We start from the raw sequence: 26,764 nt of genomic DNA, 5'->3' as shown, positions 1-26,764 counted from the left end.
TTGCTATTTTAGATAACATTAGATATTTTAGATCTAAACCTGAAATAAAGGTGATTAAATTTTCAGTTAGGCTGAACTTAAGAAATCCATTGTCCTACGGACTTAGCAGAGACGCGCTTAGCCAGAGATCTTACCACTTCAGACGCTCGCCGTGGACAGACTGGCGTGGGCCCCTACCGAGAGTGCCTCACAGATACAGTCGGAAGTGACCAGAGAGGCAGCTTCCTATACCACCATGACAAGGGATGGACAGGACCCTACCAAGAATAGGAACCTCTTTGGTTTTAGAAAGCGTAGCTACCTGTTCCGACGTTGGTCCTACTGTTCTCTAGCAGATAGGCTTGTCTGCTACCATCAAGCATGCAACAAGAAATACATTTGCTCATTCATTCTTTCACAGAGAAGGGAAGGGGGATGACAGTATCTTATCATATACACTATATAAAAGAAAGCGCATGTACGTTCCATATGAGACTGTGTAACATGAATTACATATAAACTGTGTTTTAAAGTGTAGTAGTGTGACAGATCGTTCTTGTTTATGTGTAAAAGTAACACGTTCCACTGCTCAGTCTCCTCCCAATAGAGTCAGAAACACCACAGTAAATATAGAAGTGGAATTTATGCCGTAAATAACAACAGATTTAAGAAATTAACGTGAAAGAAATCCAACAGAGACCTTTCAAGGGTACGAAACCCAGCGAAACGCGGGGCAATACAACGCCACTACTCAGACAATCACTCGAAAATTTCATCACATATCCTCTCAACACGTGAAGTACAGAAAGGATTATCCCAATTTAGTGCAATGTTAAGGTGCTATTCCAGTGTTGGAGAGCCTGATACGAGTTGAGAAGGGAACATCAAGATGGGATGATGTATGAACTGAAGTTTCTATTAGGGAGGGAGATGGAGATGTATTAGAGCAGTCTGCGCAGCTGTTGTAGCCGCAGTGCCACGGTGATGCAGTGTGCAGCGTATCTGCCGAGAGTGCAGCAGATCTGGGTTCGAATCCTGGCCTTGGCACAAATTTTAATCCGTTCATTCGATCTGTATTCATTATCGTAGACAAAGTTGACATTTACATCTACATCTACATCTACATCTACATGGATACTCTGCAAATCAGATTGAAGTGCCTGGCAGAGGGTTCATCGAACCACCTTCACAGTTCTCTATTATTCCAACCTCGTATAGCGCACGGGAAGCCTTCGTCCCTTTTTAAGTCGAAGTCAACAAAATATTTTCGCATTCGGAGGAGAAAGGTGGTGATTGGAATTTCGTGAGAAGATTCCGTCGCAACGAAAAACGCCTTTCTTTTAATGATGTCCATCCCAAATCCTGTATCATTTCTGTGACACTCTCTCCCATATTTCGCGATAATAAAAAACGTGCTGCCTTTCTTTGAACTTTTTCGATGTACTCAGCCAGCCCTATCTGGTAAGGAACCCACACCGCGCAACAGTATTCTAAAAGTGGACGGTCAAGCGTAGTGTAGGCAATCTCCGTAGTAGATCTGTTACATTTTCAAGTGTCCTGCCAATAAAATGCAGTCTTTGGTTAGCCTTCTGCACAACAATATCTGTGTGTTCCTTTCAATTTAAATTGTTCGTAATTGTAATACCTAGGTATTTAGTTGGATTTACAGCTTTTAGATTAGACTGATTTATCGTGTAACCGAAGTTTAACGCGTTCCTTTTAGCACTCATGTGGATGACCTCACACATTTCGTTATTTACAGGCAACTGCCACTTTTCGCACTATTCCGATATTTCTTCTAAATCGTTTTGCCGTTTGTTTTGATCTTCTGGTGATTTAATTAGTCGATAAACGAGAGCGTCATCTGCAAACAACCGAAGACGGCTGCTCAGATTGTCTCCCAAATCGTTTATATAGATAAGGAACAGCAAACGGCCTATAACACTACCTTGGGGAACGCCAGAAATCACTTCTGTTTTACTCGATGACTTTCCGTCAATTACAACGAACTGTGACCTCTCTGCCAGGAAATCACAGATCCAGTCACAAAACTGAGACGATATTCCATAAGCACGGAATTTCACTGCGAGCCGCTTGTGTGGTACAGTGTCAAAAGCCTTCCGGAAATCCAGAAATACGGAATCGATCTGAAATCCCTTGTCAATAGCACTCAGCACTTCATGTGAATAAAGAGCCAGTTGTGTTTCACAGGAACGATGTTTTCTAAATCCATGTTGACTGTGTGTCAATAGGCCGTTTTCTTCGAGGCAATACATAATGTTCGAACACAATACATGTTCTAAAATCCTGCTGCATATCGACGTTAACGATATGGGACTGTAATTTAGTGGATTACTCCTACTACCTTTCCTGAATATTGGTGTGACCTGTGCAACTTTGCAGTCTTTGGGTATGGATCTTTCGTCGAGTGAACGGTTGTATACGATTGTTAAGTATGGAGCTAATCTGTCTCTGGAACATTGAAGTTTCATTTTGTTTTCTCCTCTCCTTCTGGCTGCTTCACCTTCTTTTTTTCTTTTTGTCAGACGGTGTAAATTTCCATGTCCCTGGCCACAGTCCACATGCGAGTGGACGCGCACTCTGTTGCAAGTGCGGCACAACGCCGCCTCTGCGGGTGTTTATTTTTCTCGGTGGTGAATCCGCAGTCGCCACGGCTGCTACGCGGAGGCTGGGGGGCGGCGGCGGAAAGAGGCAGCGCCGGGTGACAGGCGGGCAGCACGCCCGCGACCAGGCTTTGTTTATTTTGCTACGCATGCCCCGCGGCTGTAAACAGAGGCGGCGCGTCGGGGGCGGCTCGCGCATGCGCACTGGCGCGGGGCGCGCCCGCCTTAATGGACAGCCACCGCCGCGGCTCGCCCAGTGCACGCAGTGCCGGCGACTAGACGCTACGCAACGCAACGCGAGCTACGTGTTCCCTCCCTAGGTCTGCGTCCCGACAGAAGCCATGAGCAGCAGCGGAGACGAAGCCGTCACCCCACCCACTGAACAGCAGCAGCAGGCGCGGCGCCCCAGCCTCGCCTGTGCCGAGGAAAAGGTACGCCAAGTGCTGTCTCTTTCACTCACCGAGTCCGGCTGAGGCCGCCGAAACCACTGAGCGTGGTTGCCGTGGAGGAAGTACTCGAACGAGACTTTCTCTTATTTCTGTTTACACTTAGCGACTTGACTATTCTATACCTCCTTCTGGCACTGAAGCGACTTCATTCTCCTCTGTTCACTGATCGGTAACTACGAACGCAGACTGCTGTATAGTAGTTGAAATTTGATAGTTATGTGCCTAATTCTCTTCTCAACCCATTCGACGACGTAGCGGCTAAAAAGCAATAATCAGTGTGTCTCCTAATAAGCCTCTTTTTCCAGTTTTAGAAGTGTAATCCTCAGATATATTAAATGTACCAGTGCTGAGCCTGTTCGCAAGTTTGCTGATCAAATCTTGTCGGGTCATCAGTCGAAAAAGGTGCCAACCAGTTCCTCCCTCGTCGACTTCCCATAAAAGAGTGCGAGGATTCAACGAGTTCCCCAGTCATCTACATCTACATCCATACTCCGCAAGCCACCTGACGGTGTGTGGCAGAGGGTACCTTGAGTACCTCTATCGGTTCTCCCTTCTATTCCAGTCTCGTATTGTTCGTGGAAAGAAGGATTGTCGGTATGCTTCTGTGTCAGCTCTAATCTCTCTGATTTTATCCTCATGGTCTCTTCGCGAGATATACGTAGGAGGAAGCAATATACTGCTTGAATCTTCGGTGAAGGTATGTTCTCGAAACTTTAACAAAAGCCCGTACCGAGCTACTGAGCGTCTCTCCTGCAGATTCTTCCACTGGAGTTCTCCTGCAGATTCTTCGACTGGAGTTTATCTATCATCTCCGTAACGCTTTCGTGATTACGAAATGATCCTGTAACGAAGCGCGCTGCTCTCCGTTGGATCTTCTCTATCTCTTCTATCAACCCTATCTGGTACGGATCCCACACTGCTGAGCAGTATTCAAGCAGTGGGCGAACAAGCGTACTGTAACCTACTTCCTTTGTTTTCGGATTGCATTTCCTTAGGATTCTTCCAATGAATCTCAGTCTGGCATCTGCTTTACCGACTATCAATTTTATATGATCATTCCATTTTAAATCACTCCTAATGCGTACTCCCAGATAATTTATGGAATTAGCTGCTTCCAGTTGCTGACCTGCTATTTTGTAGCTAAATGATAAGGGATCTATCTTTCTATGTATTCGCCGCACATTAAACTTGTCTACATTGAGATTCAACTGCCATTTCCTGCGCCATGCGTCAATTCGTCGCAGATCCTCCTGCATTTCAGTACAATTTTCCATTGTTACAACCTCTCGATATACCACAGAATCATCCTCAAAAAGCCTCAGTGAACTTCCGATGTCATCCACAAGGTCATTTATGTATACTGTGAATAGCAACGGTCCAATGACACTCCCCTGCGGCACACCTGAAATCACTATTACTTCGGAAGACTACTCTCCATTGAGAATGACATGCTGCGTTCTGTTATCTAGGAACTCTTCAATCCCAAGAATACACGAGTAGAAATGAGAGGAAATCTCGCACCACAACGATCGCATTACTCGGAAGATAACCCCAACAGATCTGCTTAATATGTGTAGAAAAAACAGTAAGGCTCAATCTTCCATTGGAGACGTTATTGCAACTAGCAGGACTGGGTCCCTGAACAGCTACGAATCGTGTCTGGCGATCCTATTCGGGACTGCGCCATGCATTCAGCAAAGCCGGTTACATGGAAACCACGCGAACGATCTCAAGAATGATGCAGAAAATAATATATTTTCAACCGTCCTTTTTCCTATGAATAGGTCTTCAGGAGCTTTTTTTGTAGTGAATCCAAGTCTGAAAATCGCGTTATTCACTTCGTAATTCATGTGGTTTGTTCTGTCTTACGTGGTTTCTACCTAAATACTCATTATTCACTGTCATAAAACATTCGAGTTTGGCTTAAGGCGGTAGTCTTCTTTGAATAATCCTTTTTGAACGCATGAAAAATAGTGAATTTCGTGATTTTTTTTCAAGTAAAACGGAAAGTAATGCTAAATCTGATGATGTAGTATTATTCCTTACTCTTTTGACTTCAAGAAACCATATTATTGTCCATACCTGACTCTCGCTGTAACCGCTGCACCAGGTGGAAGGATCCCTTACGGCCGAAACACTGAACATCGGCGAGAATTCCCGACGCCCTCTTATTGGACCTGATACAAAATAATTTTGCATGAATCATATTCAACATATTTTCTGTCAGCATACGTAGGATAGTTGGAAAATATTAAGTTATAACAAAAGATGAAGTGTTGCAAAAAATCTCATTTTCTTCGCCCAAAAAACCGAGACAAAAGAGTGCACCGAACATATACTATTTAAGATACAGCAAAACGGCTTCGTACGCTTAGAGAGAATTGAATTTAGAATGCCGGCGTCAAATTCTGATCAAAATCTTATGTACCGTTCTCAAGCTATGTTTTCCGTCAATTTGAAAAATATGGTTAGGAGAAAAACGCTTTTGAACTTTTGGATTACAGAATGAGATTTTCACTCTGCAGCGGAGTGTGCGCTGATATGACACTTTCTGGCAGATTAAAACTATGTGCCGGACCGACACTCGAACTCGGGAACCTTTGCCTTTCGTGGGCAAGTGCTCTAGTGGTAGAGCAAGTGGTAGAGCACTTGCCTGCGAAAGGCAAAGGTTCCCGATTTCGAGTCGCGGTCCGGCACACAGTTTTAATCTGCCAGGAAGTTTTGGATTACATTTTGAGAAGTTGAACATACCTCTAGTCAGCTATCCCTGGACCATACAACAGTCCTTCCCGACCCAAATCGACGCCCTCCTCCAGCCTCTTCGTGACCAAGATGGTCCTGTGGGCCTCTTTGGAAGCTTTTTCATCCACTGTTCTGCTCACTCGATAAGCTTTTCGTCCGCTTTTGTGCAGTAGTTGTAACAGGCTTGTCCGGTCCCAGTTTCGAGTACTTCCATAATTTTACATAATGTAAGTTACGCCGTCGTTAAAATTACGTGCTGCAACATTGGCTGTAATCTAGACAATTTTTTACCCGCTGTAAATGGTTTACGGAGACACTTTTTCACACTTCGCATTGTAACTCGATAAAGGAGTTTCTGGTGAACTTGGGATGAACACAACAATAAAATAGATATTCCAGGCGACATTTGAAGCAGAAAAAAGAAAAAAAACGCGGCATTTGCCTCAAGAGGTATCGGGAAACCACTGGAAACCTTAATCCGGATGGGCCGCCGGAGACTTGATCAGCCGTCTTCCAGAATGCGATTCCCGTGCCATACAAGCACTGCGACACCGCGCTCGTTCTGAGACGAGCCCAATGTTACGGTAGTTCTATCTTTGTTCCGAAAAATTCCTGTGCAGTAAAGCACCATCGTACTGACAGATTCTCAAAGTCCCACTCAGGGCAATATTTCTGGTAGAACATTCGTGCAAAGTGCGAATAGCAGGCCTCTGCCTCGGACCCTCAACGCGTACTTGAAGTGATCTGTAATGCCGTTGACGTCTGTTTGCGTAGTGCAAACTACGGAGGTGCTGTATTACTAGCCTTAGATGCTGTGATTTTATCGAATGATTCAACAAAGGTACTGTCAAAAACCTCTCTCTCAAAAAAATGTTCAAATTTATGTGAAATCTTATGGGACTTAACTGCTAAGGCCATCAGTCCCTAAGCTTACACACTACTTAACCTAAATTATCCTAAGGACAAACACACACACACACACCCATGCCCGAGGGAGGACTCGAACTTCCGCCGGAACCAGCCGCGCAGTCCGTGACTGCAGCGCCTGAGACAGCTCGGCAAAATCTCTCTCTCTTTGTGAAGCGAAGCCAGACCGGGCGATGATTAAGACAGTGGACTCGTATCTGAGAGAATGGAATGTAAATCCATTCTATCACCCCGAGTACGTTTCTCTACGATTTCCATAAACCACGTCAGACTGGGGTAGTTCTTTCAACGAAGAGACCACCTGATCCGTCCCTTGTCCTTTTCCACCCTGTTACTAATTATCTCGGTATCGACGAAAGTTACATTGAAACTTACTTTTCTTCAATTTAAAACAATAAAACTTCACCCGAACCCATACGAAGTGTGTGCAAATGCAGACAGTGTTTTGCTATAACCAAATGTTCCCAATTACGTCCTTAAACGTATCTGATTATCATGTTATTAAATTCCTCTATGATGGTCTTTCTCGTGCCATCTCTTGTTTATGACGTTGGAAAATTTGTGCAATAAATTTAAATGACGATTCACTTGTAGAGTATATCTTCCTGAGTGTGCTATGGAGTAAAGCCGGCCGCGGTGGGCGAGCGGTTCTAGGCGCTTCAGTCCGGAACCGCGCGACTCCTACGGTCGCAGTTTCGAATCCTGCCTCGAGAATGGATGTGTGTGATGTCCTTAGGTTAGTTAGGCTTAAGTAGTTCTAAGTTCTAGGGCACTGATGACCTCAGATGTCAAGTCCCATAGTGCTCAGAGCCATTTGAACCATTTGCTGTGGAGTGCGTCTCTTTCTTAATTGCTTCTAACATAAAGGATGTCATTTATTGTGATGCGTATCTTAAAGTCAGAAAGCGTTTGAGAATATGTTGTTGACAAGATCAGTTTCCTTTAACTACGTGCCACAGCTTTCTCATGAAACAGGTAAGACCAGTTCAGAGCATTCGTGTTGTGCTATTAATACAGTCTTGACTTTGGCTCATGCGTGGTTGTGCAACGTCGCTGTGACATTGTTAGCGGCACCTCGAAGGCCGGACGTTCGATACGCTATCTACCGGTAGAGGCTTTAATCGACTCTGCTTCTCGCTCTGAGTTGTGCGTGAGGATGCATTTGTGTGTTGCTCCTGTATTGTGTGACGTCCATTTTTTACACTTTTTTCTTCTTCATCAACAAACTATTCAGCAGCGTTATTCTACATTTACATACATACTCCGCAAGCAACCGCACGGTGTATGGAGGAGGATACCCTGTACCACTAGTTTTTTCCTTTCCTGTTCTACTCGCAACCAGAGCGAGGGAGAAAAACGACCGTCCGTGTGCCTCCGTTTAAGCCCTATTTTTTCGTATCTTACCTTCGTTGTCCTTAAGCGAAATGTATTTCGGTGGCAGTAGAATCGTTCTGCAGTCAGCTTCAAACGCCGGTTCTGTAAATTTTCTCCTCAATGTTCCTCGAACGAAACGTCGTCTTCCCTCCAGGAATTTCCTTTTGAGATCCCGAAGCATCTCCATAACACTTGCAAGTTGTTCGAACCTACTAGTAACAAATCTATCAGCCTGCCTCTGAATTCCTTTAATCCGACCTGATACATATCCCAAACAACCGAGCAGTAATCAAGAACTGGTCGCACTAGCGCCCGATATGCGGCCTCCTTTACAGATGAACTACAGTTTCCTAAGATTCTCCCAATAAAGTGAAGTCGACAATTCTTCTTTCCAGTCACAATGCTCACACGTTCGTTCCATTTCATATCGCTTTGCAACATTGCGCCCAGTTATTTAAACGACGTGACTGTGTGAACCAGGGCACTATTAATGCTGTAGCCGAGCATTTTGTTTCTCCTACTCCTCCGCAGTAAGTTAAATATTTCTACATTTAGAATCAGTTGCCATTCCTCACACCAACTAGAAACTATGTTTAAGTCATGTTGTGTCTTCCTACAGTCAATCGAAGTCGCCACCGTCCGGTACACCACTGTATCATCAGCAGGCAATCGCAGAGTGCTGCCCATCCTGCTTGTCCGATCGTTTACGTAGGCTATATAGAAAACAGTAGAAGTCCTTATTGTATCTTTTAACTACACTACATCTACATCTACATCTACATGTATACTCCGCGAGCCACCTTACGGTGTGTGGCGGAGGGTACTTATCGTACCACTATCTGATCCCCCCTTCCCTGTTCCATTCACGAATTGTGCGTGGGAAGAACGACTGCTTGTAAGTCTCCGTATTTGCTCTAATTTCTCGGATCTTTTCGTTGTGATCATTACGCGAGATATATGTGGGCGGTAGTAATATGTTGCCCATCTCTTCCCGGAATGTGCTCTCTCGTAATTTCGATAATAAACCTCTCCGTATTGCGTAACGCCTTTCTTGAAGTGTCCGCCACTGGAGCTTGTTCAGCATCTCCGTAACGCTCTCGCGCTGACTAAATGTCCCCATGACGAATCGCGCTGCTTTTCGCTGGATCATGTCTATCTCTTCTATTAATCCAATCTGGTAAGGGTCCCATACTGATGAGCAATACTCAAGAATCGGACGAACAAGCGTTTTGTAAGCTACTTCTTTCGTCGATGAGTCACATTTTCTTAGAATTCTTCCTATGAATCTCAACCTGGCGCCTGCTTTTCCCACTATTTGTTTTATGTGATCATTCCACTTCAGATCGCACCGGATAGTAACTCCTAAGTATTTTACGGTCGTTACCGCTTCCAATGATTTACCACCTATGGCATAATCGTACTGGAATGGATTTCTGCCCCTGGCCATTAAAATCGCTACACCAAGAAGAAATGCAGATGATCAACGGGTATTCATTGGACAAATAAATTATACTACAACTGACATGTGATTACATTTTCACGCAATTTGGGTGCATAGATCCTGAGAAATCAGTACCCAGAACAACCACCTCTGGCCGTAATAACGGCCTTGATACGTCTGGGCATTGAGTCAAACAGAGCTTGCATGGCGTGTACAGGTACAGCTGCCCATGCAGCTTCAACACGATACCACAGTTTATCATGAGAAGTGACTGGCGTATTGTGGCGAGCCAGTTGCTCGGCCATCATTGACCAGACGTTTTCAGTTGATGAGAGAGCTGGAGAATGTGCTGGCCAGGGCAGCAGTCGAACATTTTCTGTATCCAGAAAGACCCGTACAGGACCTGCAACATTTGGTCGTGTATTATCCTGCTGAAATGTAGGGTTTCGCAGGGATCGAATGAAGGGTAGAGCCACGGGTCGTAACACATCTGAAATGTAACGTCCACTGTTCAAAGTGCCGTCAATGCGAACAAGAGGTGACCGAGACGTGTAACCAATGGCACCCCTTCACGCCGGGTGATACGCCAGTATGGCGATGACGAATACACGCTTCGAATGTGCGTTCATCGCGATGTCGCCAAACACGGATGTGACCATCATGATGCTGTAAACAGAATCTGAATTCATCCGAAAATATGAAGTTTTGCCATTCGTGCACCCAGGTTCATTGTTGAGTACACCATCGCAGGCGCTCCTGTCTGTGATGCACCGTCAAGGGTGACCCGAGCCATGGTCTCCGAGCTGATAGTCCATGCTGCTGCAAACGTCGTCGAACTGTTTGTGCAGATGGTTGTTGCCTTGCAAACGTCCCCATCTGTTGACTCAGGGATCGAGACGTGGCTGCACGATGCGTTACAGCCATGCGGATACGATGCCTGTCATCTCGACTGCTAATGATACGAGGCCGTTGGGGTCCAGCACGGCGTTCCGTGTCACCCTCCTGAACCCACCGATTCCGTATTCTGTTAACAGTCATTGGATCTCGACCAACGCGAGCAGCAATGCAGTGATACGATAAACCGCAATCGCGATAGGCTACAATCCGACATTTATCAAAGTCGGAAACGTGAAGGTACGCATATCTCCTCCTTACACGAGGCATCACAGCAACGTTTCACCAGGTAACGCCTGTCAACTGCTGTTTGTGTATGAGAGATCGATTGGAAACTCTCCTCATGTCAGCACGTTGTAGGAGTCGCTACCGGCGCCAACCTTGTGTGAATGCTCTGAAAAGTTAATCATTTGCATATCACAGGATATTCTTCCTGTCGGTTAAATTTCTTTTGCGTTTTATCTTTACCTACTGAAAGACGCATGCGTTGTATAATTCAATACCTGGGGTACATTCTAAATTGCTATCCATGCAGAGACCTTCATATATTTACTAATATCGTATTTTCTGTGCAAGTGCGCTTCTGCGGGGTTGCACGCTGATCTACATCTGCATCCATACTCCGCAAGCCACCTGACGGTGATGCTGATATACACTTCCAGGGATGAGGAAGAAGAGCAGATACATTGATAAGACAAAAAATTATGACCATAAGCTTTAGAGCGTGTTGGCCCCCCTTTGGAACGCACACCTGAGGTTCTGCGTGACACGGATTCAACAAATCCTTCGTCAATTTCCAGAGGTTTTTGGACCAGATGTCTACGGTCAAGTGACGGAATTCCCGTAATTAGAGCCGGTGGTCTGTGGCCGTCGAGATGACGGTCTATAGCGTCCCAGATGTATTCCATCGGGTTCAGATTTGGCGTATTTGTTAGCGAACGCATCAACGTGAGTTCACCATCGTGTTCCGCAAACCAATGTAGCGCGAGTCTGGCCTTGTGACTCGTACAGTTATACTCCTGGGACATGCTACCGCCATCGGGACAGACGCCAAGCATGAAGGGATGCAGGGAGCCCACAGCTGTGTTCAAACAGTACATAGCTGTCAGGGCTCCTTCGGTAACTACACTACCGGCCATTAAAATTGCTACACCACGAAGATGACGTCATACAGACGCGAAATTTAACCGACAGGAAGAAGATGCTGTGATATGCAAATGATTAACTTTTCAGAGCATTCACACAAGGTTGGCGCCGGTAGCGACACCTACAACGTGCTGACATGAGGAGAGTTTCCAACCGATTTCTCATACAGAAACAGCAGTTGACAGGCGTTGTCTGGTGAAACATTGTTGTCATGCCTCGTGTAAGGATGAGAAATGTGCACCATCACGTTTCCGACTTTGATAAAAGTCGGATTGTAGCCTATCGCGATTGCGGTTTATCGTATCGCAACATTGCTGCTCGCGTTGGTCGAAATCCAATGACTGTTAGCAGAATATGGAATCGGTGGGTTCAGCAGGGTAATACGGAACGCCGTGCTGGATCCCAACGGCCTCGTATCACCAGCAGTCGAGATGACAGGCATCTTATCCGCATGGCTGTAACGCATCGTGCAGCCACGTCTCAATTCCTGAGTTAACAGATGGGGACGTGACAACAACCATCTACACGAACAGTTCGACGACGTTTGCAGCAGCATGGACTATCAGCTCGGAGACCATGGCTCCGGTTACCCTTGACGCTGCATCACAGACAGGAGCGTCTGCGATGGTGTACTCAACGATGAACCTCGGTGCACGAATGGCAAAATTTCATTTTTTCGGATGAATCCAGGTTCTGTGTACAGCATCAAGATGGTCGCATCCGTGTTTGGCGACATCGCGGTGAACGCACATTCGAAGCGTGTATTCGTCATCGCCATACTGGCGTATCACCCGGCGTGAAGGGGTGCCATTGGTTACACGTCTCGGTCACCTGTTGTTCGCATTGACGGCACTTTGAAAAGTGAACGTTACATTTCAGATGTGTTACGACCCGTGGCTCTACCCTTCATTCGATCCCTGCGAAACCCTACATTCCAGCAGGATAATGCACGGCAGCATGTTGCAGGTCCTGTACAGGCCTTTCCGGATACAGAAAATGTTCGATTGCTGTCCTGGCCAGCACATTCTCCAGATCTCTTACCAATTGAAAACGTCTGGTCAATGGTGGCCGAGCAACTAGCTCGTGACAATACGCCAGTCACTACTCTTGATGAACTGTGGTATCGTGTTGAAGCTGCATGGGCAGCTGTACCAGCACACGCCATCCAAGCTCTGTTTGACTCAATGCCCAGACGAATCAAGGCCGTTATTACGGCCAGAGGTGGTTGTTCTGGTAACTGATTTCTCAGGATCTATGCACCCATTTTGCGTGAAAATGTAATCACTTGTCAGTTGTAATATAATATATTTGTCCAATGAATACCCGTTTATCATCCGCATTTCTTTTTGGTGTAGCAATTTTAATGGCCAGTAGTGTACTACATGTCCCAAGTGAGCTCCGATTAATGTCCTCCAAAAGCGTAAAAGTACGCCTCCATGGACCCTCGTCCGTGGCGGGGTACATGTTTCGAACAGCCGTTCGTCTGGATGACGGCATATTCGTACACGACCATCGACCTGCTGCGAGAAGAAACTTGAGCCATCCCACCGGGTGACACGTTTCCACTGATCCAGGGTCCAGTGTCTACGGTCCCGTACCCACTGTAAAAGTAACTGACAATGACGTTGCGTCGTGCACGTTGGAGCACGTGGGGGTCAGCTGCTGCGGAACCGCATGTTCAACACTGTGTGCTGGGCGGCACCACCGTTGCACACTGTCGTCAGATCGGCCATTATCGCCGTCTACGTCGCATTACAGAGTGGACAGGCCCCGACGTCCAGGTTCTGCAATGAGATGTGACGTCCAACACCTTGCCACCTGCTCTTGGCGTCACCGTCCTTCAGCCACTTTGCACAGACGCCTACTAGCCTCGTCGTTTCCGATATGTTCGTTCCCAGGTGCCGAGGAGTGGGGAGCGAAACAACTCTCTAATCTCTCCTTCCGTATCGAAGAAAACGGTTCAAATGGCTCTGAGCACTATGGGACTTAACTGCTGAGGTCATCAGTCCCCCAGAATTTAGAACTACTTAAACCTAACTAACCTAAGGACATCACACACATCCATGCCCGAGGCAGGATTCGAACCTGCGACCTTAGCGGTCGCGCGGTTCCAGACTGAAGCGCCTAGAACCGCTCGGTCACAACGGCCGGCCCGTATCGAAGTGAATATGTTTCATCTCCCAGGCTTTCATGTCATGATACGTGTACTGAATTACACCCTTATTGTTACTGACCCAATTAACGAGTTCTGGGCAGTCTGTAACGTGTAATTCTCCCATATAAAACGATTTAGAAAAAATATCTGAATGGTGCGAAAAGTGGAAGTTGACTCTAAATAACGAAAAGTGTGAGATCATCCACATGAGTGCTAAAAGGAACTCGTTAAACTTAGGTTACACGATAAATCAGTCTTATCTAAAAGCCGTAAATTCAACCAAATACCTAGGTATTTCAAATACGAACAATTTAAATTGGAAAGAACACAGAGAAAATGTTGTGGGGAAGGCTAACCAAAGGCTGCGTTTTATTGGCAGGACACTTAGAAAATGTAACATACCTACTAAGGAGACTGCCTACACTGCGCTTGTCCGTCCTCTTTTAGAATACTGCTGCGCGGTGTGGGATCCTTACCAGATAGGACTGACAGAGTACATTGAAAAAGTTCAAAGAAAGGTAGCACGTTTTGTATTATTGCGAAATATTGGAGAGAGTGTCACAGAAATGATGTAGGATTGGGGCTGGAAATCATTTTAAAAAGGCGTTTTTCGTTGCGACGGAATCTTCTCACGAAATTCCAATCACCAACATTCTCCTCCGAATGCGAAAGTATTTTGTTGACACCGACCTACATAGGGAGAAACGATCATCACGATAAAATAAGGGAAATCAGAGGTCGTACGGAAAGCCATAGGTGTTCATTCTTTCCGCGCTCTATACGAGATTGGAATAATAGAGAATTGTGAAGGTGGTTCGATGAACCCTCTGCCAGGCACTTAAATATGATTTGCAGAGTATCCATGTAGATATTCCTAGCTTTAGTGCACAGTTTCATTCCTGGAAGTCGTCTGTGACATGTCTGAATTCCGATTTCCTGCTGCAAAGGATATCTTTCGTTCCAAAAAGGCTGTTACGGCTTTTCTCTTACTACTAATCACGTGTATCTGATGTCATCTCCCAGTTTTCTCTTACATACCTGCCAAAGAATGTAATTTTTGTTCTGCTTTTCCAGAGGCTTTGCTCTTGCTAATGACCAATATTGTAGCTAGTGTACTACCACGGCTTAAGCATCAGCTTTTTCAATGACAGTGGAAACGATTGACATAGAGGATGCATCCAGAGAACCAGCCACTGAAACTGATTAGTGGGGGATATACAATAAAAAGAAAGCTAGTAACTCATGGAAAAATTTAGAATGATGTTGTCTGAAGACGATGCTAACAGAGGGAAACAAATATCGTGTTAACTAGCACCTATACATCCATTGAATATTTCTTAAGACGGAACCACAGACATATCTCTTATACAAATCAGAAGAAAAGCCCATATGAGCCAACCAAAAGAAAGTCTTATTTCACATCTCTCTCTCTCTCTCTCTCTCTCTCTCTCACACACACACACACACACACACACACACACACTCACTCTCTCTGTCTGTCTGTCTCTCTCTCTCTCTCTCTCTCTCTCTCTCTCTCTCTCTCTCTCTGTCATCTTCTGATTATTTCGGTGCGGCCCGCCACCATTCTTCTCTTGTGACAACGTCTTCATCTCAGAGCGTTACTTGAACCGTGCATTTATGGTCAGTGAAATTTTAGAAGAGTCTAACGACATATATTATAGTCACGTCATTGCTGCTAACTCTTCAATTATTTATCGGATATATTCCAATATGTCTTCCCCTACATTTTTTCCACCTGCAGCTCCCACTAGTCCCATGGAAGCTATGTCTTAACACATTCCTGTTCTTCCTTGTTATCAGTCTTATAAATATGTTCCTTTATTTGCCAGTTCTGCGGAGAAATTCCTCATTCCTTATCAAATATGTGCACCTAATTTTCAACAATCTTCTATAGCACCACATCTCAAACGCTTAGATTCTCTTTTCCCGTTTTTTCACAGCCCATATTTCACTACCAAACAATGCTACGCTGCAAACATACATTCTCAGTAATCCTTCAGTGGCTCCACTTTATTATGGAAGCCCCGTTGCAAGAGTTTTCGTGCTTGAATTGGTCGTATTAGCACAGACCTAATGAAGACATTCAAACCAGTTAACCATTAAATTCGACTGCTAATACAGAATTCCAGGATTCAGTTTCCTGTATCTTAAGTCCACCGCCGGGTTTTTCAGTCTGTATGTGAAGACTAATATCAGGAATTAATGTAGGGATTTTGATACGATTTTCACTAATAGAGAGACGGATGCACGAGGAAGGTTTGCGTACATAATTCATTATCATTACGCCAGACAATTCATCCAGTCGTAGATATTTACTGCTACCAGTGCGAAGCCGAGGCGCGTCGCTAGTCTTAATAATTTCAGGAGGAAAGCCAAATGACCTCTTAACGCCAACGCTCAATGCTCGCTCACTCCTGTGAAATCGAAGGCAATTCTTCTCTAATGAGACAACGAGTAAGCACCAACTAACGAAACGACATTCACATGACCTCTAGTACAGAATATTTTTGCTTTATGATCTGCGCATGGAGTGGATATGAGACCTACCATAAACAGCTAAATACGAATATAATTATGCAGAATCATTGTATGACCAGTGAAATTTAAGTATTCTTTTCTCAAAACAATATTTACACGACACGTAAATGGAAATAAGCATTAAATAACACCAAGTACACTCTTGTCTCCGCCACATTATTGGATATTGAGGCCCCACTTCGCAAAAATTAATTATGTTTTTCGTGACAGTCACAAGTGGCAGTCAGTAGATTTCGTTGACAAACCAATAAAACCTACTGAGGGCGACTTGCGGCTGCCCTGATAAACTTAATTTCAAGAGTCACTGTTTCCCCTGCAGGCAATGCCTACTCTCACTAAAAATTAATTAGTTAAATATGGACACTATAGTCCTACAACCACTAATAACTTTCTACAAATCATTGTAATAGCTGAGCATTACACGTTCCCCTACGAAAGAAAACAATGGAGACGCCGCATTACATTCAATAGAAGTTTCATTGGGACGTGGTAAAATAAGCTGAAAGGAAGGATTATGAGAATTTAACTCCACACCGACAAGCAGGTAATCGAAGATGTACCTCGGAAAGATCAGTGGTGCAAAAGGAATGTTTCTAAAGCATCCATCCAAGCATTCGCCGTAATCGAATGCAAGTCCATGAGATGGGCAGCACAAGTAAATTAGAAACTTAATTTCGTATAAAGAAATTGTGTAGTTCATGACGTATCAGCATTTGAGTGTAAGACGACGAACAAAGTGAAAGCAGTCAGAGTGGAGAGATTACACGAATATTGATTTTAGTAGGAGTTTGTGTTACAAAACGACTAATGATTCTGGCATCCGGAAGAACTGCCTCATATTCTGTGGATCTTACACCTCATAGTATTACTACAGAAATACGGTCAAATGAGAAGCTAAGTCTCTTAGTGAGTTAATACTGCGCGGCAGCACGCTGAAAGACGAGCTCACAACTTTGCACGTCAGTTGAATAAAGGTTATCTTGCAAGGACACTGTCTGGTGGTTGTTACATAACGAACGTTTGTTGTATTATCACAAGATTCCATTGCTATCACTTGCAATAGAAGCAGAACAGTCTGTCTGTATGTTAAGCATTCAGCAAATTAAGAGTTTAAGGCCCGAAAAGTAGGCTTAAAGCCGGCCGAAGTGGCCGTGTGGTTAAAGGCGCTGCAGTCTGGAACCGCAAGACCGCTACGGTCGCAGGTTCGAATCCTGCCTCGGGCATGGATGTGTGTGACATCCTTAGGTTAGTTAGGTTTAATTAGTTCTAAGTTGTAGGCGCCTGATGACCTCAGAAGTTAAGTCGCATAGTGCTCAGAGCCATTTTTAGCCAATGCTGTTCACGAGTGGCAGCGCAACAGGTTGAATCACCAGACTAGCGTAGAATTTTGCAGTCATGGTGAGTGGGATAACCACAAGAGTGCTACGCTGTGATAGGAAATCGCACCCGAGACGATAGCCCCAGATGTAGGTCCAGTGTATCTAGGACGCAGACAGGTTGGTTGCAAGCACTTAACTAGCTTCCTACTAACCAACAAAGAGTCAACACTGGCGCCAAGGCAGAACCAACTTTCATCAGCAGACGTCCATCCTACCCTTCAGTGAGCTCTCGCTTGACACCACTGAAATCGCAAATGGTGGCTGTTTGGGATCAGTGAGATGCACGCTACATGGCGTCTGGCTCGGAGGCTCGGAGCTGTCGTTGAAGTAGCCGATTAGTAACAGTTCCTTCTGCCATTGTGGTGCCAACTGATTCTCACATTGCTGCTGCAGATGTAGTGACGATGCGCCAAAGCTATACGCCGAACACGATGGTTTTCCCTCTCGGTAGTGCCACGTGGCCGTCCGGAGGCTGATTATTGGCCACATTCCTGCCACGTCTTTCGGCAGTGTCGTAAAAGGTATATTGAGCTTCTCATAGCCCTATTACACGACCTCGTTCGAACGCAGTAAGGTGTAAATAATGGCGTTTTTGTCGCCTTAAAGGCATTCTTGACTAACATGAAGTCAACACGTCCAATCGCAAAGGTAAATAACGATCACGATCGTTACAGCGTGTATTTAAAGCAAATCTGACTTGTTAGCGCCACTCTTATGCCACTGGCGTGAAAACTGAATAGAAATCATCTTCCAGATTTAGAAACACGCCTACCAACTTTCGTTTATGTCTCACAAGCTATCCTTGGTGCTGCGATCAGCGCATTAGGGATATTCACACTATGTGGCACAGTTTGTATGTCACAAAGTATGTTTAGTCCAGATTTGCTTCTAAGACCTATCGACGACGACGTCATTAGAGATGAAAACATAGTCTGGGATTATACAAGGACTTAGTGGAATATCAGCACTTGCCCGAAGCGATCTCCTGAATTTTCAATAGAACTCACACTGGGGTGTGTTGTTCTTTGAGGCCTGCCGCTGCTTCGCTTATGAAGTGCACGAGGAAACTTTTCTGAGTTATGTCAGGACTTTAGGCTTAAAATTTTAGTGAATATAAATAACGTAATATTGAAAAATCCTGATTCACTGCAGATGACAAATGGAGCAAAATATCAAATGGTTCAAGTGCCTCTGAGCACTATGGGACTTAACATCTGAGGTCATCAGTCCCCTAGAACTTAGAACTACTTAAACCTAACTAACCTAAGGACATCACACACATCCATGCCCGAGGCAGGATTCGAACCTGCGACCGTAGCGGTCGCGCGGTTCCCGACTGAAGCGCCTAGAACCGCTCGGTCACACCGGCCGGCGAGCAAAATATCAGCTGTACTGCAGATCAGACGCATAAACATCAGTACATGATACGAAGCTATATACATTTTTCTGTTGATAGTGTTATAAATGAAGGGCTTATTTCAATAGTGGTACAAGTCCACTTCTGTTTATTCTGAGATACAGAGTCCTAAAGTTAAATGAGCGCTGAACAATTTGCAGTTGAGATACTAGAAATATTCAAGCATATGGCTTCTTGCTAGAGATGAACCTTTCTTTCTATTTCTTTGGACCATTAATGTCAGAAGCATTATATACAGGTAAGTGGAGGTAATGGACTTGTACCACTATTGAAATAAGCCCTTCAAATGTAAGTACATTAATTTCAGAACTGTGTATACTACCAGGCCAAATCTATTTACATTTTATTTGACAGAACGTAAATGAACCCTATGACAAAGGTGTAACTTTACATAAAGATGTTTGCGTGTTCAACGAGAAGAAGAATTTGTGTTTGCTGAAGACGGACCGTTCAGTAAGTAATGCAACACTTTTTTTCTGAAAGCAGGTTGGTTTTATTCACGGTTCCCGTACGCCACATCATTTCCCACTCTTTTGGCTACAAAACGGTATTTTCACGGCACCTTACTGGAAGGGCCTATATGCCACATACTATATCACTCATACTAGTCGACTTCTGGGTCAATGTCTTGCTGCATCAATAACTCCCAAACATCCACGTGCTGCTTCTTGTGCAGTGCATTGTTGTACTGCACGAAACAGACGGAAGTCTGAAGGTGCGAGATCCAGGCTACAGGGTGGATGAGGAAGAACAGTCGGAGTTTTATGAGCCCCTGTCGGGTGCGCAGACTTGTGTAAGGCAATGCGTTGTCATGGAGAAGAAATTCGTTTCATTCTTGTAGTGACGAACAGGCTGAAGTCGTGTGCGCACTTGCAGGAGCCCCAGCTGTGAGCGGCTGGCCGGCAAGTGGGAGATCGAACAGGTTTGCGCGACCTTGTTGCGACGATGACAGAACGCCTCGCCCAGCTACACACTGTGCATTTGTTCACTGCCAGGTCTCCGTAGACTTCTGCAGGCGCCTGATCTGCGATGCGCTAGTTTATCCCCAAAAGAAAATCAGTGACAGCTTTCTGCTTGGAACGCACTTCCGTTACAGACAACAATTAAAGGCTACGTATAGCGCTACCACCTATCGGAACTTCATGAAACTACAGGGGCTGAAGCGGTACGTTCCTCTGCAAGGCTAACCAAAGACTGCGTTTCATTGTCAGGACACTTGAAAATGTAACAGATCTACTACGGAGACTGCCTACACTACGTTTGTCCGTCCTCTTTTAGAATACTGTTGCGCGGTGTGGGATCCTTACCAGATAGGACTGACTGAGTACATAGAAAAAGTTCAAAGAAATCAGGCCTGTTTTGTATTATCGCGAAATATGGGAGAGAGTTTCACAGAAATGGTACAGGATTTGGGATGGACATCATTAAAAGAAAGGCGTTTTTCGTTGCGACGGAATCTTCTCACAAAATTCCAATCACCAACTTTCTCCTCCGAATGCGAAAATATTTTTTTGACACCGACTTACATAGGGAGGAACGATCACCACGATAAAATAAAGGAAATCAGAGCTCGTACGGAAAGATATAGGTGTTCATTCTTCCCGCGCGCTATACGAGATTGGAATAATAGAGAATTGTGAAGGTAGTTCGATGAACCCTCTGCCAAGCACTTCAATGTGATTTGCAGAGTATCCATGTAGATGTAGATGTAGAAATCCTACTTTTTTTTTTCAATCTTGAATCTGGCCCAGAAAAAAATGCGTTGCATTAGTTATTGAAAGACCATCGTACGTATTAGGGGGCAAACGCGGACAAAATGTGATCTTCAACCACAAGATGAATATCCTGATATATCCATTGGAAGGAACACTGCCGATTTGCTTCCTCATCCCTGGCCATTTTGAGTTTCTGCTGTGTCACTAATGACCTCGCCGTCGACGAGACGTTAAATCCCAATGTTCCTTCCACCCTTCTTTTAATTCCCTTTTCTAGCTGTGTTCACTTTTAAGTTCTCTTTTTCCCACTCGGCTATTCACTTATACGTGAGTCCAAAGCTGCTAATATTCTGAAGATGCAAAATTGCGGACCTGCGTCTGCGTAATACTGTTGATCAGGTCCTTTTCGTAAGTGCGAAGCCCTTTCGTCGCTTGTTGCTTCTCAAAACGGCTGGTCGCGCCCAGAGGAACAAAGCCCGGGAGCAACAAAGCCAGCGCAGAGAAAGCGACAGCGGCGGCTGGAGTCGGCACAAACAGAAACGCACAGGCAGATAACACCGGGGGCAGGACCGACCGCTCCAGATAAAGTAGTTAGCGCCCCGGAGAGGCGACCCGCGCTGTGCACAGCCTACACGAGCTACGCGTTGTTCTCATTACCTTCTACATCTACATCCACATACATACTCTGCAAGACAACATGTGGCAGGTGGCGGACGGTACCTTGTACCACTACTAGCCATTTCCTTTCGTGTTCCATTCGTAAAAAGAGCGAGGGAAAAACAAAATGTATACATGACACCGCACGAGCCCTAATTTCTCTTAACTTGTCATCGTGCTCCTTACGCTAAGTGTACGTTGGCAGCAGTAGAATCTTTGTGCAGTCACATTCGAATGCCGGTTCTTTAAATTTTCTCAGCAGAGCTCTGCAGAACGTCCCTTCCCTTGCACTTGGGTTCACGATGCATCTCCACAATACTCGCTTCTTGACCGAATTTACCAGGACACAGAAATAGCAGCCCGCCTCTGAATTGTTTCGATATCTTCCTTTAATCTGATCTGATGAGGATCCCAAAGACTCCAGCAGTCGCACTAGTGTTCGATGTGCATTCTCCTTTACAGATGAATCACGGGATTTCCCTAAATCCTCCCAATAAATCGAAATCGACAACTTTTCTTCCCTACTACCGTCCTTAAGTATTCATTCCACTTTGCAACGTCAAGCCTGGGTATTTATTCGATGCTACTGTGTCAAGCACTACGCTACGAATGCTGTATTCGAAAATTAGGGAGCTGCCATTCATCACACCTACCAGTAATTTTGTCTAATCTTGTATCCTCCAAAATTTACTCACGGACGACAGCTCCTCGTACACCATAGCGTCATTAGCAAACGATTCGCACATTGCTAGTTAGCCTGTATGTGAGTTCATTCATGTATATAGAGAAAAACAGCGGTCCCATCACACTTGCCGGTCAGTATGGCCGAGTGGTTCTAGGCGCTTCAGTCTGGAACCGCGCGACCGCTACGGTCACAGGTTCGAATCCTGCCTCGGGCATGGGTGTGTGTGATGTCCTTAGGTTAGTTAGCTTTCAGTAGTTCTAAGGTCTAGGGGACTGATGACCTCAGATGTTAAGTCCCATAGTGCTCAGAGCCATTTGAACCATTTGATGACCTCAGATGTTAACTCCCAAAGTGCTCAGAGGCATTTGAACCCTTGTCTCTAATGAACACTCGCCGACTAGGACGACGTACTGGGTTCCATTACTCAAAAAGTATTCGAACCATGCACATGTCTTAACTTTATCTGTATGTTCGGACCGTCGTTAACAGTCTGCTGTGGGGCACCGAGTCAAACGTTTTCCTGAATTATAGGAATATGGAATCCGCCTGTGGTCCTTCATCCATGGTTCGGAGGATATGGTACGTTCTTTGCACCCTCCCCCCTTGAAAGTAAACTTCGCTTTTTCGATTTTTATGCACCCTGAACCCTGGACATCAGTTCTTGCACCGAAACCTGAGTTGGACGGGCTCAACGCACTATCTGCCTCTCCGCTGTGAATTCAGTTCTGTTTGGCTCAAATGACTGAGCACTATGGGACTTAACTTTTGAGATCATCAGTCCCCTAGATCTTAGAACTACTTAAACCTAACTAACCTAAGGACATTACACACATCCATGCCCGAGGCAGGATTCGAACCTGCGACCGTAGCGGTCGCGCGGTTCCAGACTGTAGCGTCTAGAACCGCTTTGCCACCCCGGCCGGCTCAGTTCTGTTTGTTCATTGGTTCTGAGATCTGAGACGGACGTGAAAAATGAACCCGTCGATCATGTTCGTAAAAGTGAGACACTACAACACTTACAGTACCAATTTATCAATCTTTCTTCATTCGTGTCAGCAACATACAAGACATTAATTGATAATAATGATAACAGAAACAAGAATTATGTTTTATTTAGCTCATTAGAGCAAAAAAAAACATGATATGTCTCCAGAATGGTTCACATAAAAAATTACGGAACAGTATAGGTAAGACAGAGTTGATAAATAATAACCCCACAGCAATGTCAGATTTTTTTGTTTTTTTGTTTTTCAGTAACATTGACATCAACATTCAGCAAGCCTCTGCTCCTTCCCTGTTCCAATCGCGAATGGAGCGTGGGTAGAGTGATCGTCGGTAAGCCTCTGTATTAGCTCTAACTTCGCGAGACATGGAAGTATTATGTTATCCGACTCTTCCCCGGCAGTACTCTCTCGAAATTTCAGTAGTGAGCCACAACATCTCAATTAGATAATTCAGTATCAAACTGAATTGTGACTAGCGTTATTATAACGACGTTTACTTTTTAGGTATGTTTGACACATTTACATTGATTCATCCCAGAATTGCCCATGTTAACGATACTGGCACTAACAAGTACAAGATATCAACAACTACCCGGATAGAGAAAGGAAACCATCGTGTGCGTTGTTGTCGCCTAAGACCCCATAGCCATAGCCCTCGGTATCCCGTGCGCTGGAACAGCCTACCGAACGACTTCCATTTAGTACATCTGCACGTTTCAAATACTCGGGAAATTTTAAGTTCTGTATTTGGGCCTTTGTTTCCTTTATATCTGTGTGAACTGAAAATGATCAATGGCCCACCATGAATATCTGAAAACCACCCGCATTATGCATTAAGTTTGCGAGGTGCCGGGGCTAGCAGTGTATTTAACACTAAATTCTAGAATCTACATATGTAAATGATGCTCTAAACCCCCCCCCCCCCCTATTCTAACTCCGACTTTTGCTGTTGCACAAGGATTAAAAAATATACGCGAACTGACTGTAATCAAGCCTGCAAGTGGAGTAGAAAAGAGTTTGGCACCTGCAATAATTTAATTTGAATAATAAGTTAAATAAACGAAGGTTTCATTAACATAGTGAATAATGATAGGTTTGCTCTACCGATTAATAGAATGAAAGTTCTGTCCAAAATAACAATATGATTTATTAAGACTAAACACAAAATACTAAACCAAAACACATGAAACATTTACAATACATCAAATTGGCTCAAATTGGATACTCATACAAACACTGTAAAGGTGAAGTTGTCCCGAAACTAGATTGTGAGGTTTAAGACGAAGTGGTATGTGGAGCCAATTCCTTGCTACTCAAATCATAAGAGAGACACACAACTAACCCAACAGTAATTGCTGGTACTCAAGACAGAACAAAGTTAGAAAAAGACGAACAGGCGCGCTCTGCTGAGCTCTGATTATCACCTAGGAAAATCCCTATCTGCCGGTGCTGCGGACATACATTACCAAACTGTCTTCTTAACTGCCAGAACACGATCTGGCGTACCGTAGGCGATGGCTGGTTGCTTCGACGTCCTTGACCGAAAGGCGAGAGCCGACTACCCACAAGAGCACCCATACAGGCCGAACACAGAACATTCCCGCCCCCACGACAGTGGCCGTGGTTAAACGTTCCAATCAGCAACTCGAAAACCGGCGGAAAATTCCACCCCATTGCCGGAGCACTACCATTCCACCAATGGAGATTCTTGGCGCCAATTTCTGCGCTGATTTTGCTACGTCACGGAGCTATGCCCTGAGCATGCCAATCACAGTTACTATTTTGCAGAAAGCGCGGGAATTTTCCCGCCACAACTGCCTGGGTACACAAGTCATTCCCACGCCTCGCTGGTAGCCCGCCAGAAAGTGTTTTCGCTAAGTTTCTGCGAAGTAACGGAACCTCTAGCCCAGCCGCTACTTCAGGCCCCGGCGGGTGTGTCTCTTGACAATGTCGGCGTCTGGAAAGCATTCACTCGACTGCCTCACACACGTCGGCTTAACCCTCTCGAGATGAGTGGAGCCCGCCTGTCACTGGACCACCTGGGTGACGAGAGACGCTGCGTGGGAAGTCCGCGTGTGAAGGAATAGCAACTTTCCACTGCATGCAATTAGAGAGGAGAATCGTAAGATAGAAATATGAGAGGGGGCTCATGCCACCTCTCAAGTTCTTCTATCAGGATAATTTTGTCACCACCGATTGTTCATATGTAGGCACCTCCACATTTTGTGTATTGGTGTGCTCTGAACACCACAGCCACAATCTCTGAAAGCCTGCATAGTGACGAAGTGGTGGTAAGTGTTTTATGGGTCACGTCATGTAAGCAGGTGTATAACGCCTTGATTCGACTGGACACGATGCATCTCCGAGGAGGAATTTAAATCTGCTGCGCTCAGTATCTCATGCGCCCTCCTGGCGTTGGCCAGATTTAAAACTGTATTTCCGTTTCCAGCGTGTTCCTCCTCGCCCACCAGTTACTACTAGACGACAGGCTTACGAATCAGAGCCGGTGCGCTGGCGAGCAGCAAGTGTCACCAGACATGGCTGGTTTACGGTGGGGGCCATGACAAGTGAGGCGTGCTGCCGAATTCCAGCGCCGGAAGCCTATGAAGGCCCAGCTGCAGGGGTGCGAGCACTGCACTGCTACGGTCGCACTGTAACCTTCCAACTGCCGTATCCGGTGATCGCCACGTGGCGCAGAAGGAGAATCTGCTCCCGTCATCAAGCAGAGATACCGCCTGAAAGCGGGAGCGATTCATAATCATTCGCGGCGGCGATTCAAGAGACTAGTGATCAATTAGCTGAATGATCATACCTCGCACTTTAGTCCTATGTACACACACACACACGCACACACACACACACACACACACACACACACACACACACAAAGAGCCCATGTTCTCTGCCATGGTGGTAGAGAGTAGGCTTACATGCGTTAATGTGTGATGACTGGGTGTTGTGTGATGTCCTTAGGTTAGTTAGGTTTAAGTAGTTCTTAGTTCTAGGGGACTGATGACCATCGCTGTTAAGTCCCATAGTGCTCAGAGCCATTTGAACCAAGCCATTTGAACCATGCGTTAATGGGTTAATGAAGGACAAATTACAACATTTATCTTAGCCAGTCAATTTTTTTTAACAACGCACATCAAGTGTTTCAGTGCTTTGCAATCACGTCCTCTGGTGTAAGTAATGGTTTAAATTTGTATCACTGTTCAATTCTGCTCGCTATCTGTCCTTTACGTTATATTTTGCTGAAACTCGTTATGTCACATGTTATTCAGAACATAACACAATCTTACGTTACAAACGATAACAAAATCACTCAGAAGATGATCCCGTAAGCTGCATCCTATAGACCATTATCATGCACACATACACGCACATTATACTTCTGAAGGCAGATTAAAAATTAAAGCCGTCCAGAGATTGTACACAAAAGATAGGTTTTACCAGAAGCTGGCGCCGCCATGTTAGGAGACTGTTGCTTACTATTGTTTCTTATCCTTAATTTTTCTCGTGCGCACGCAACAGTTGTTTTAAATACTAAATGTTACGAAGTCAAGAAGACACTTCCCCAGTTTTCTGGTCTCACCAGCTTATACGATCCAGTAATCTCG

At 45.1% G+C, this 26,764-nt stretch overlaps 1 protein-coding gene across 2 annotated transcripts in view; it reads left to right on the top strand.

Moving 5' to 3' along the window:
- Positions 1–2,860: 2,860 nt before the first annotated feature.
- The window catches only part of LOC124614043 (uncharacterized protein ZK1073.1), a 602,405-nt gene continuing 578,501 nt past the window's right edge, over positions 2,861–26,764 (top strand). For both annotated transcript variants that reach the window (XM_047142875.1, XM_047142874.1), the window contains exon 1: positions 2,861–3,034. In XM_047142875.1, coding sequence (XP_046998831.1) covers positions 2,945–3,034 — 90 coding nt within the window. In that variant the 5' untranslated portion in view covers positions 2,861–2,944. The remainder of the gene's footprint in view (positions 3,035–26,764) is intronic.

This window comes from Schistocerca americana, chromosome 4 (assembly GCF_021461395.2).
Source record: "Schistocerca americana isolate TAMUIC-IGC-003095 chromosome 4, iqSchAmer2.1, whole genome shotgun sequence".
Taxonomy (NCBI): domain Eukaryota; kingdom Metazoa; phylum Arthropoda; class Insecta; order Orthoptera; family Acrididae; genus Schistocerca; species Schistocerca americana.
Note: the sequence above shows the minus strand (reverse complement) of the source record. Positions and strands in the feature narration are given on the sequence as shown.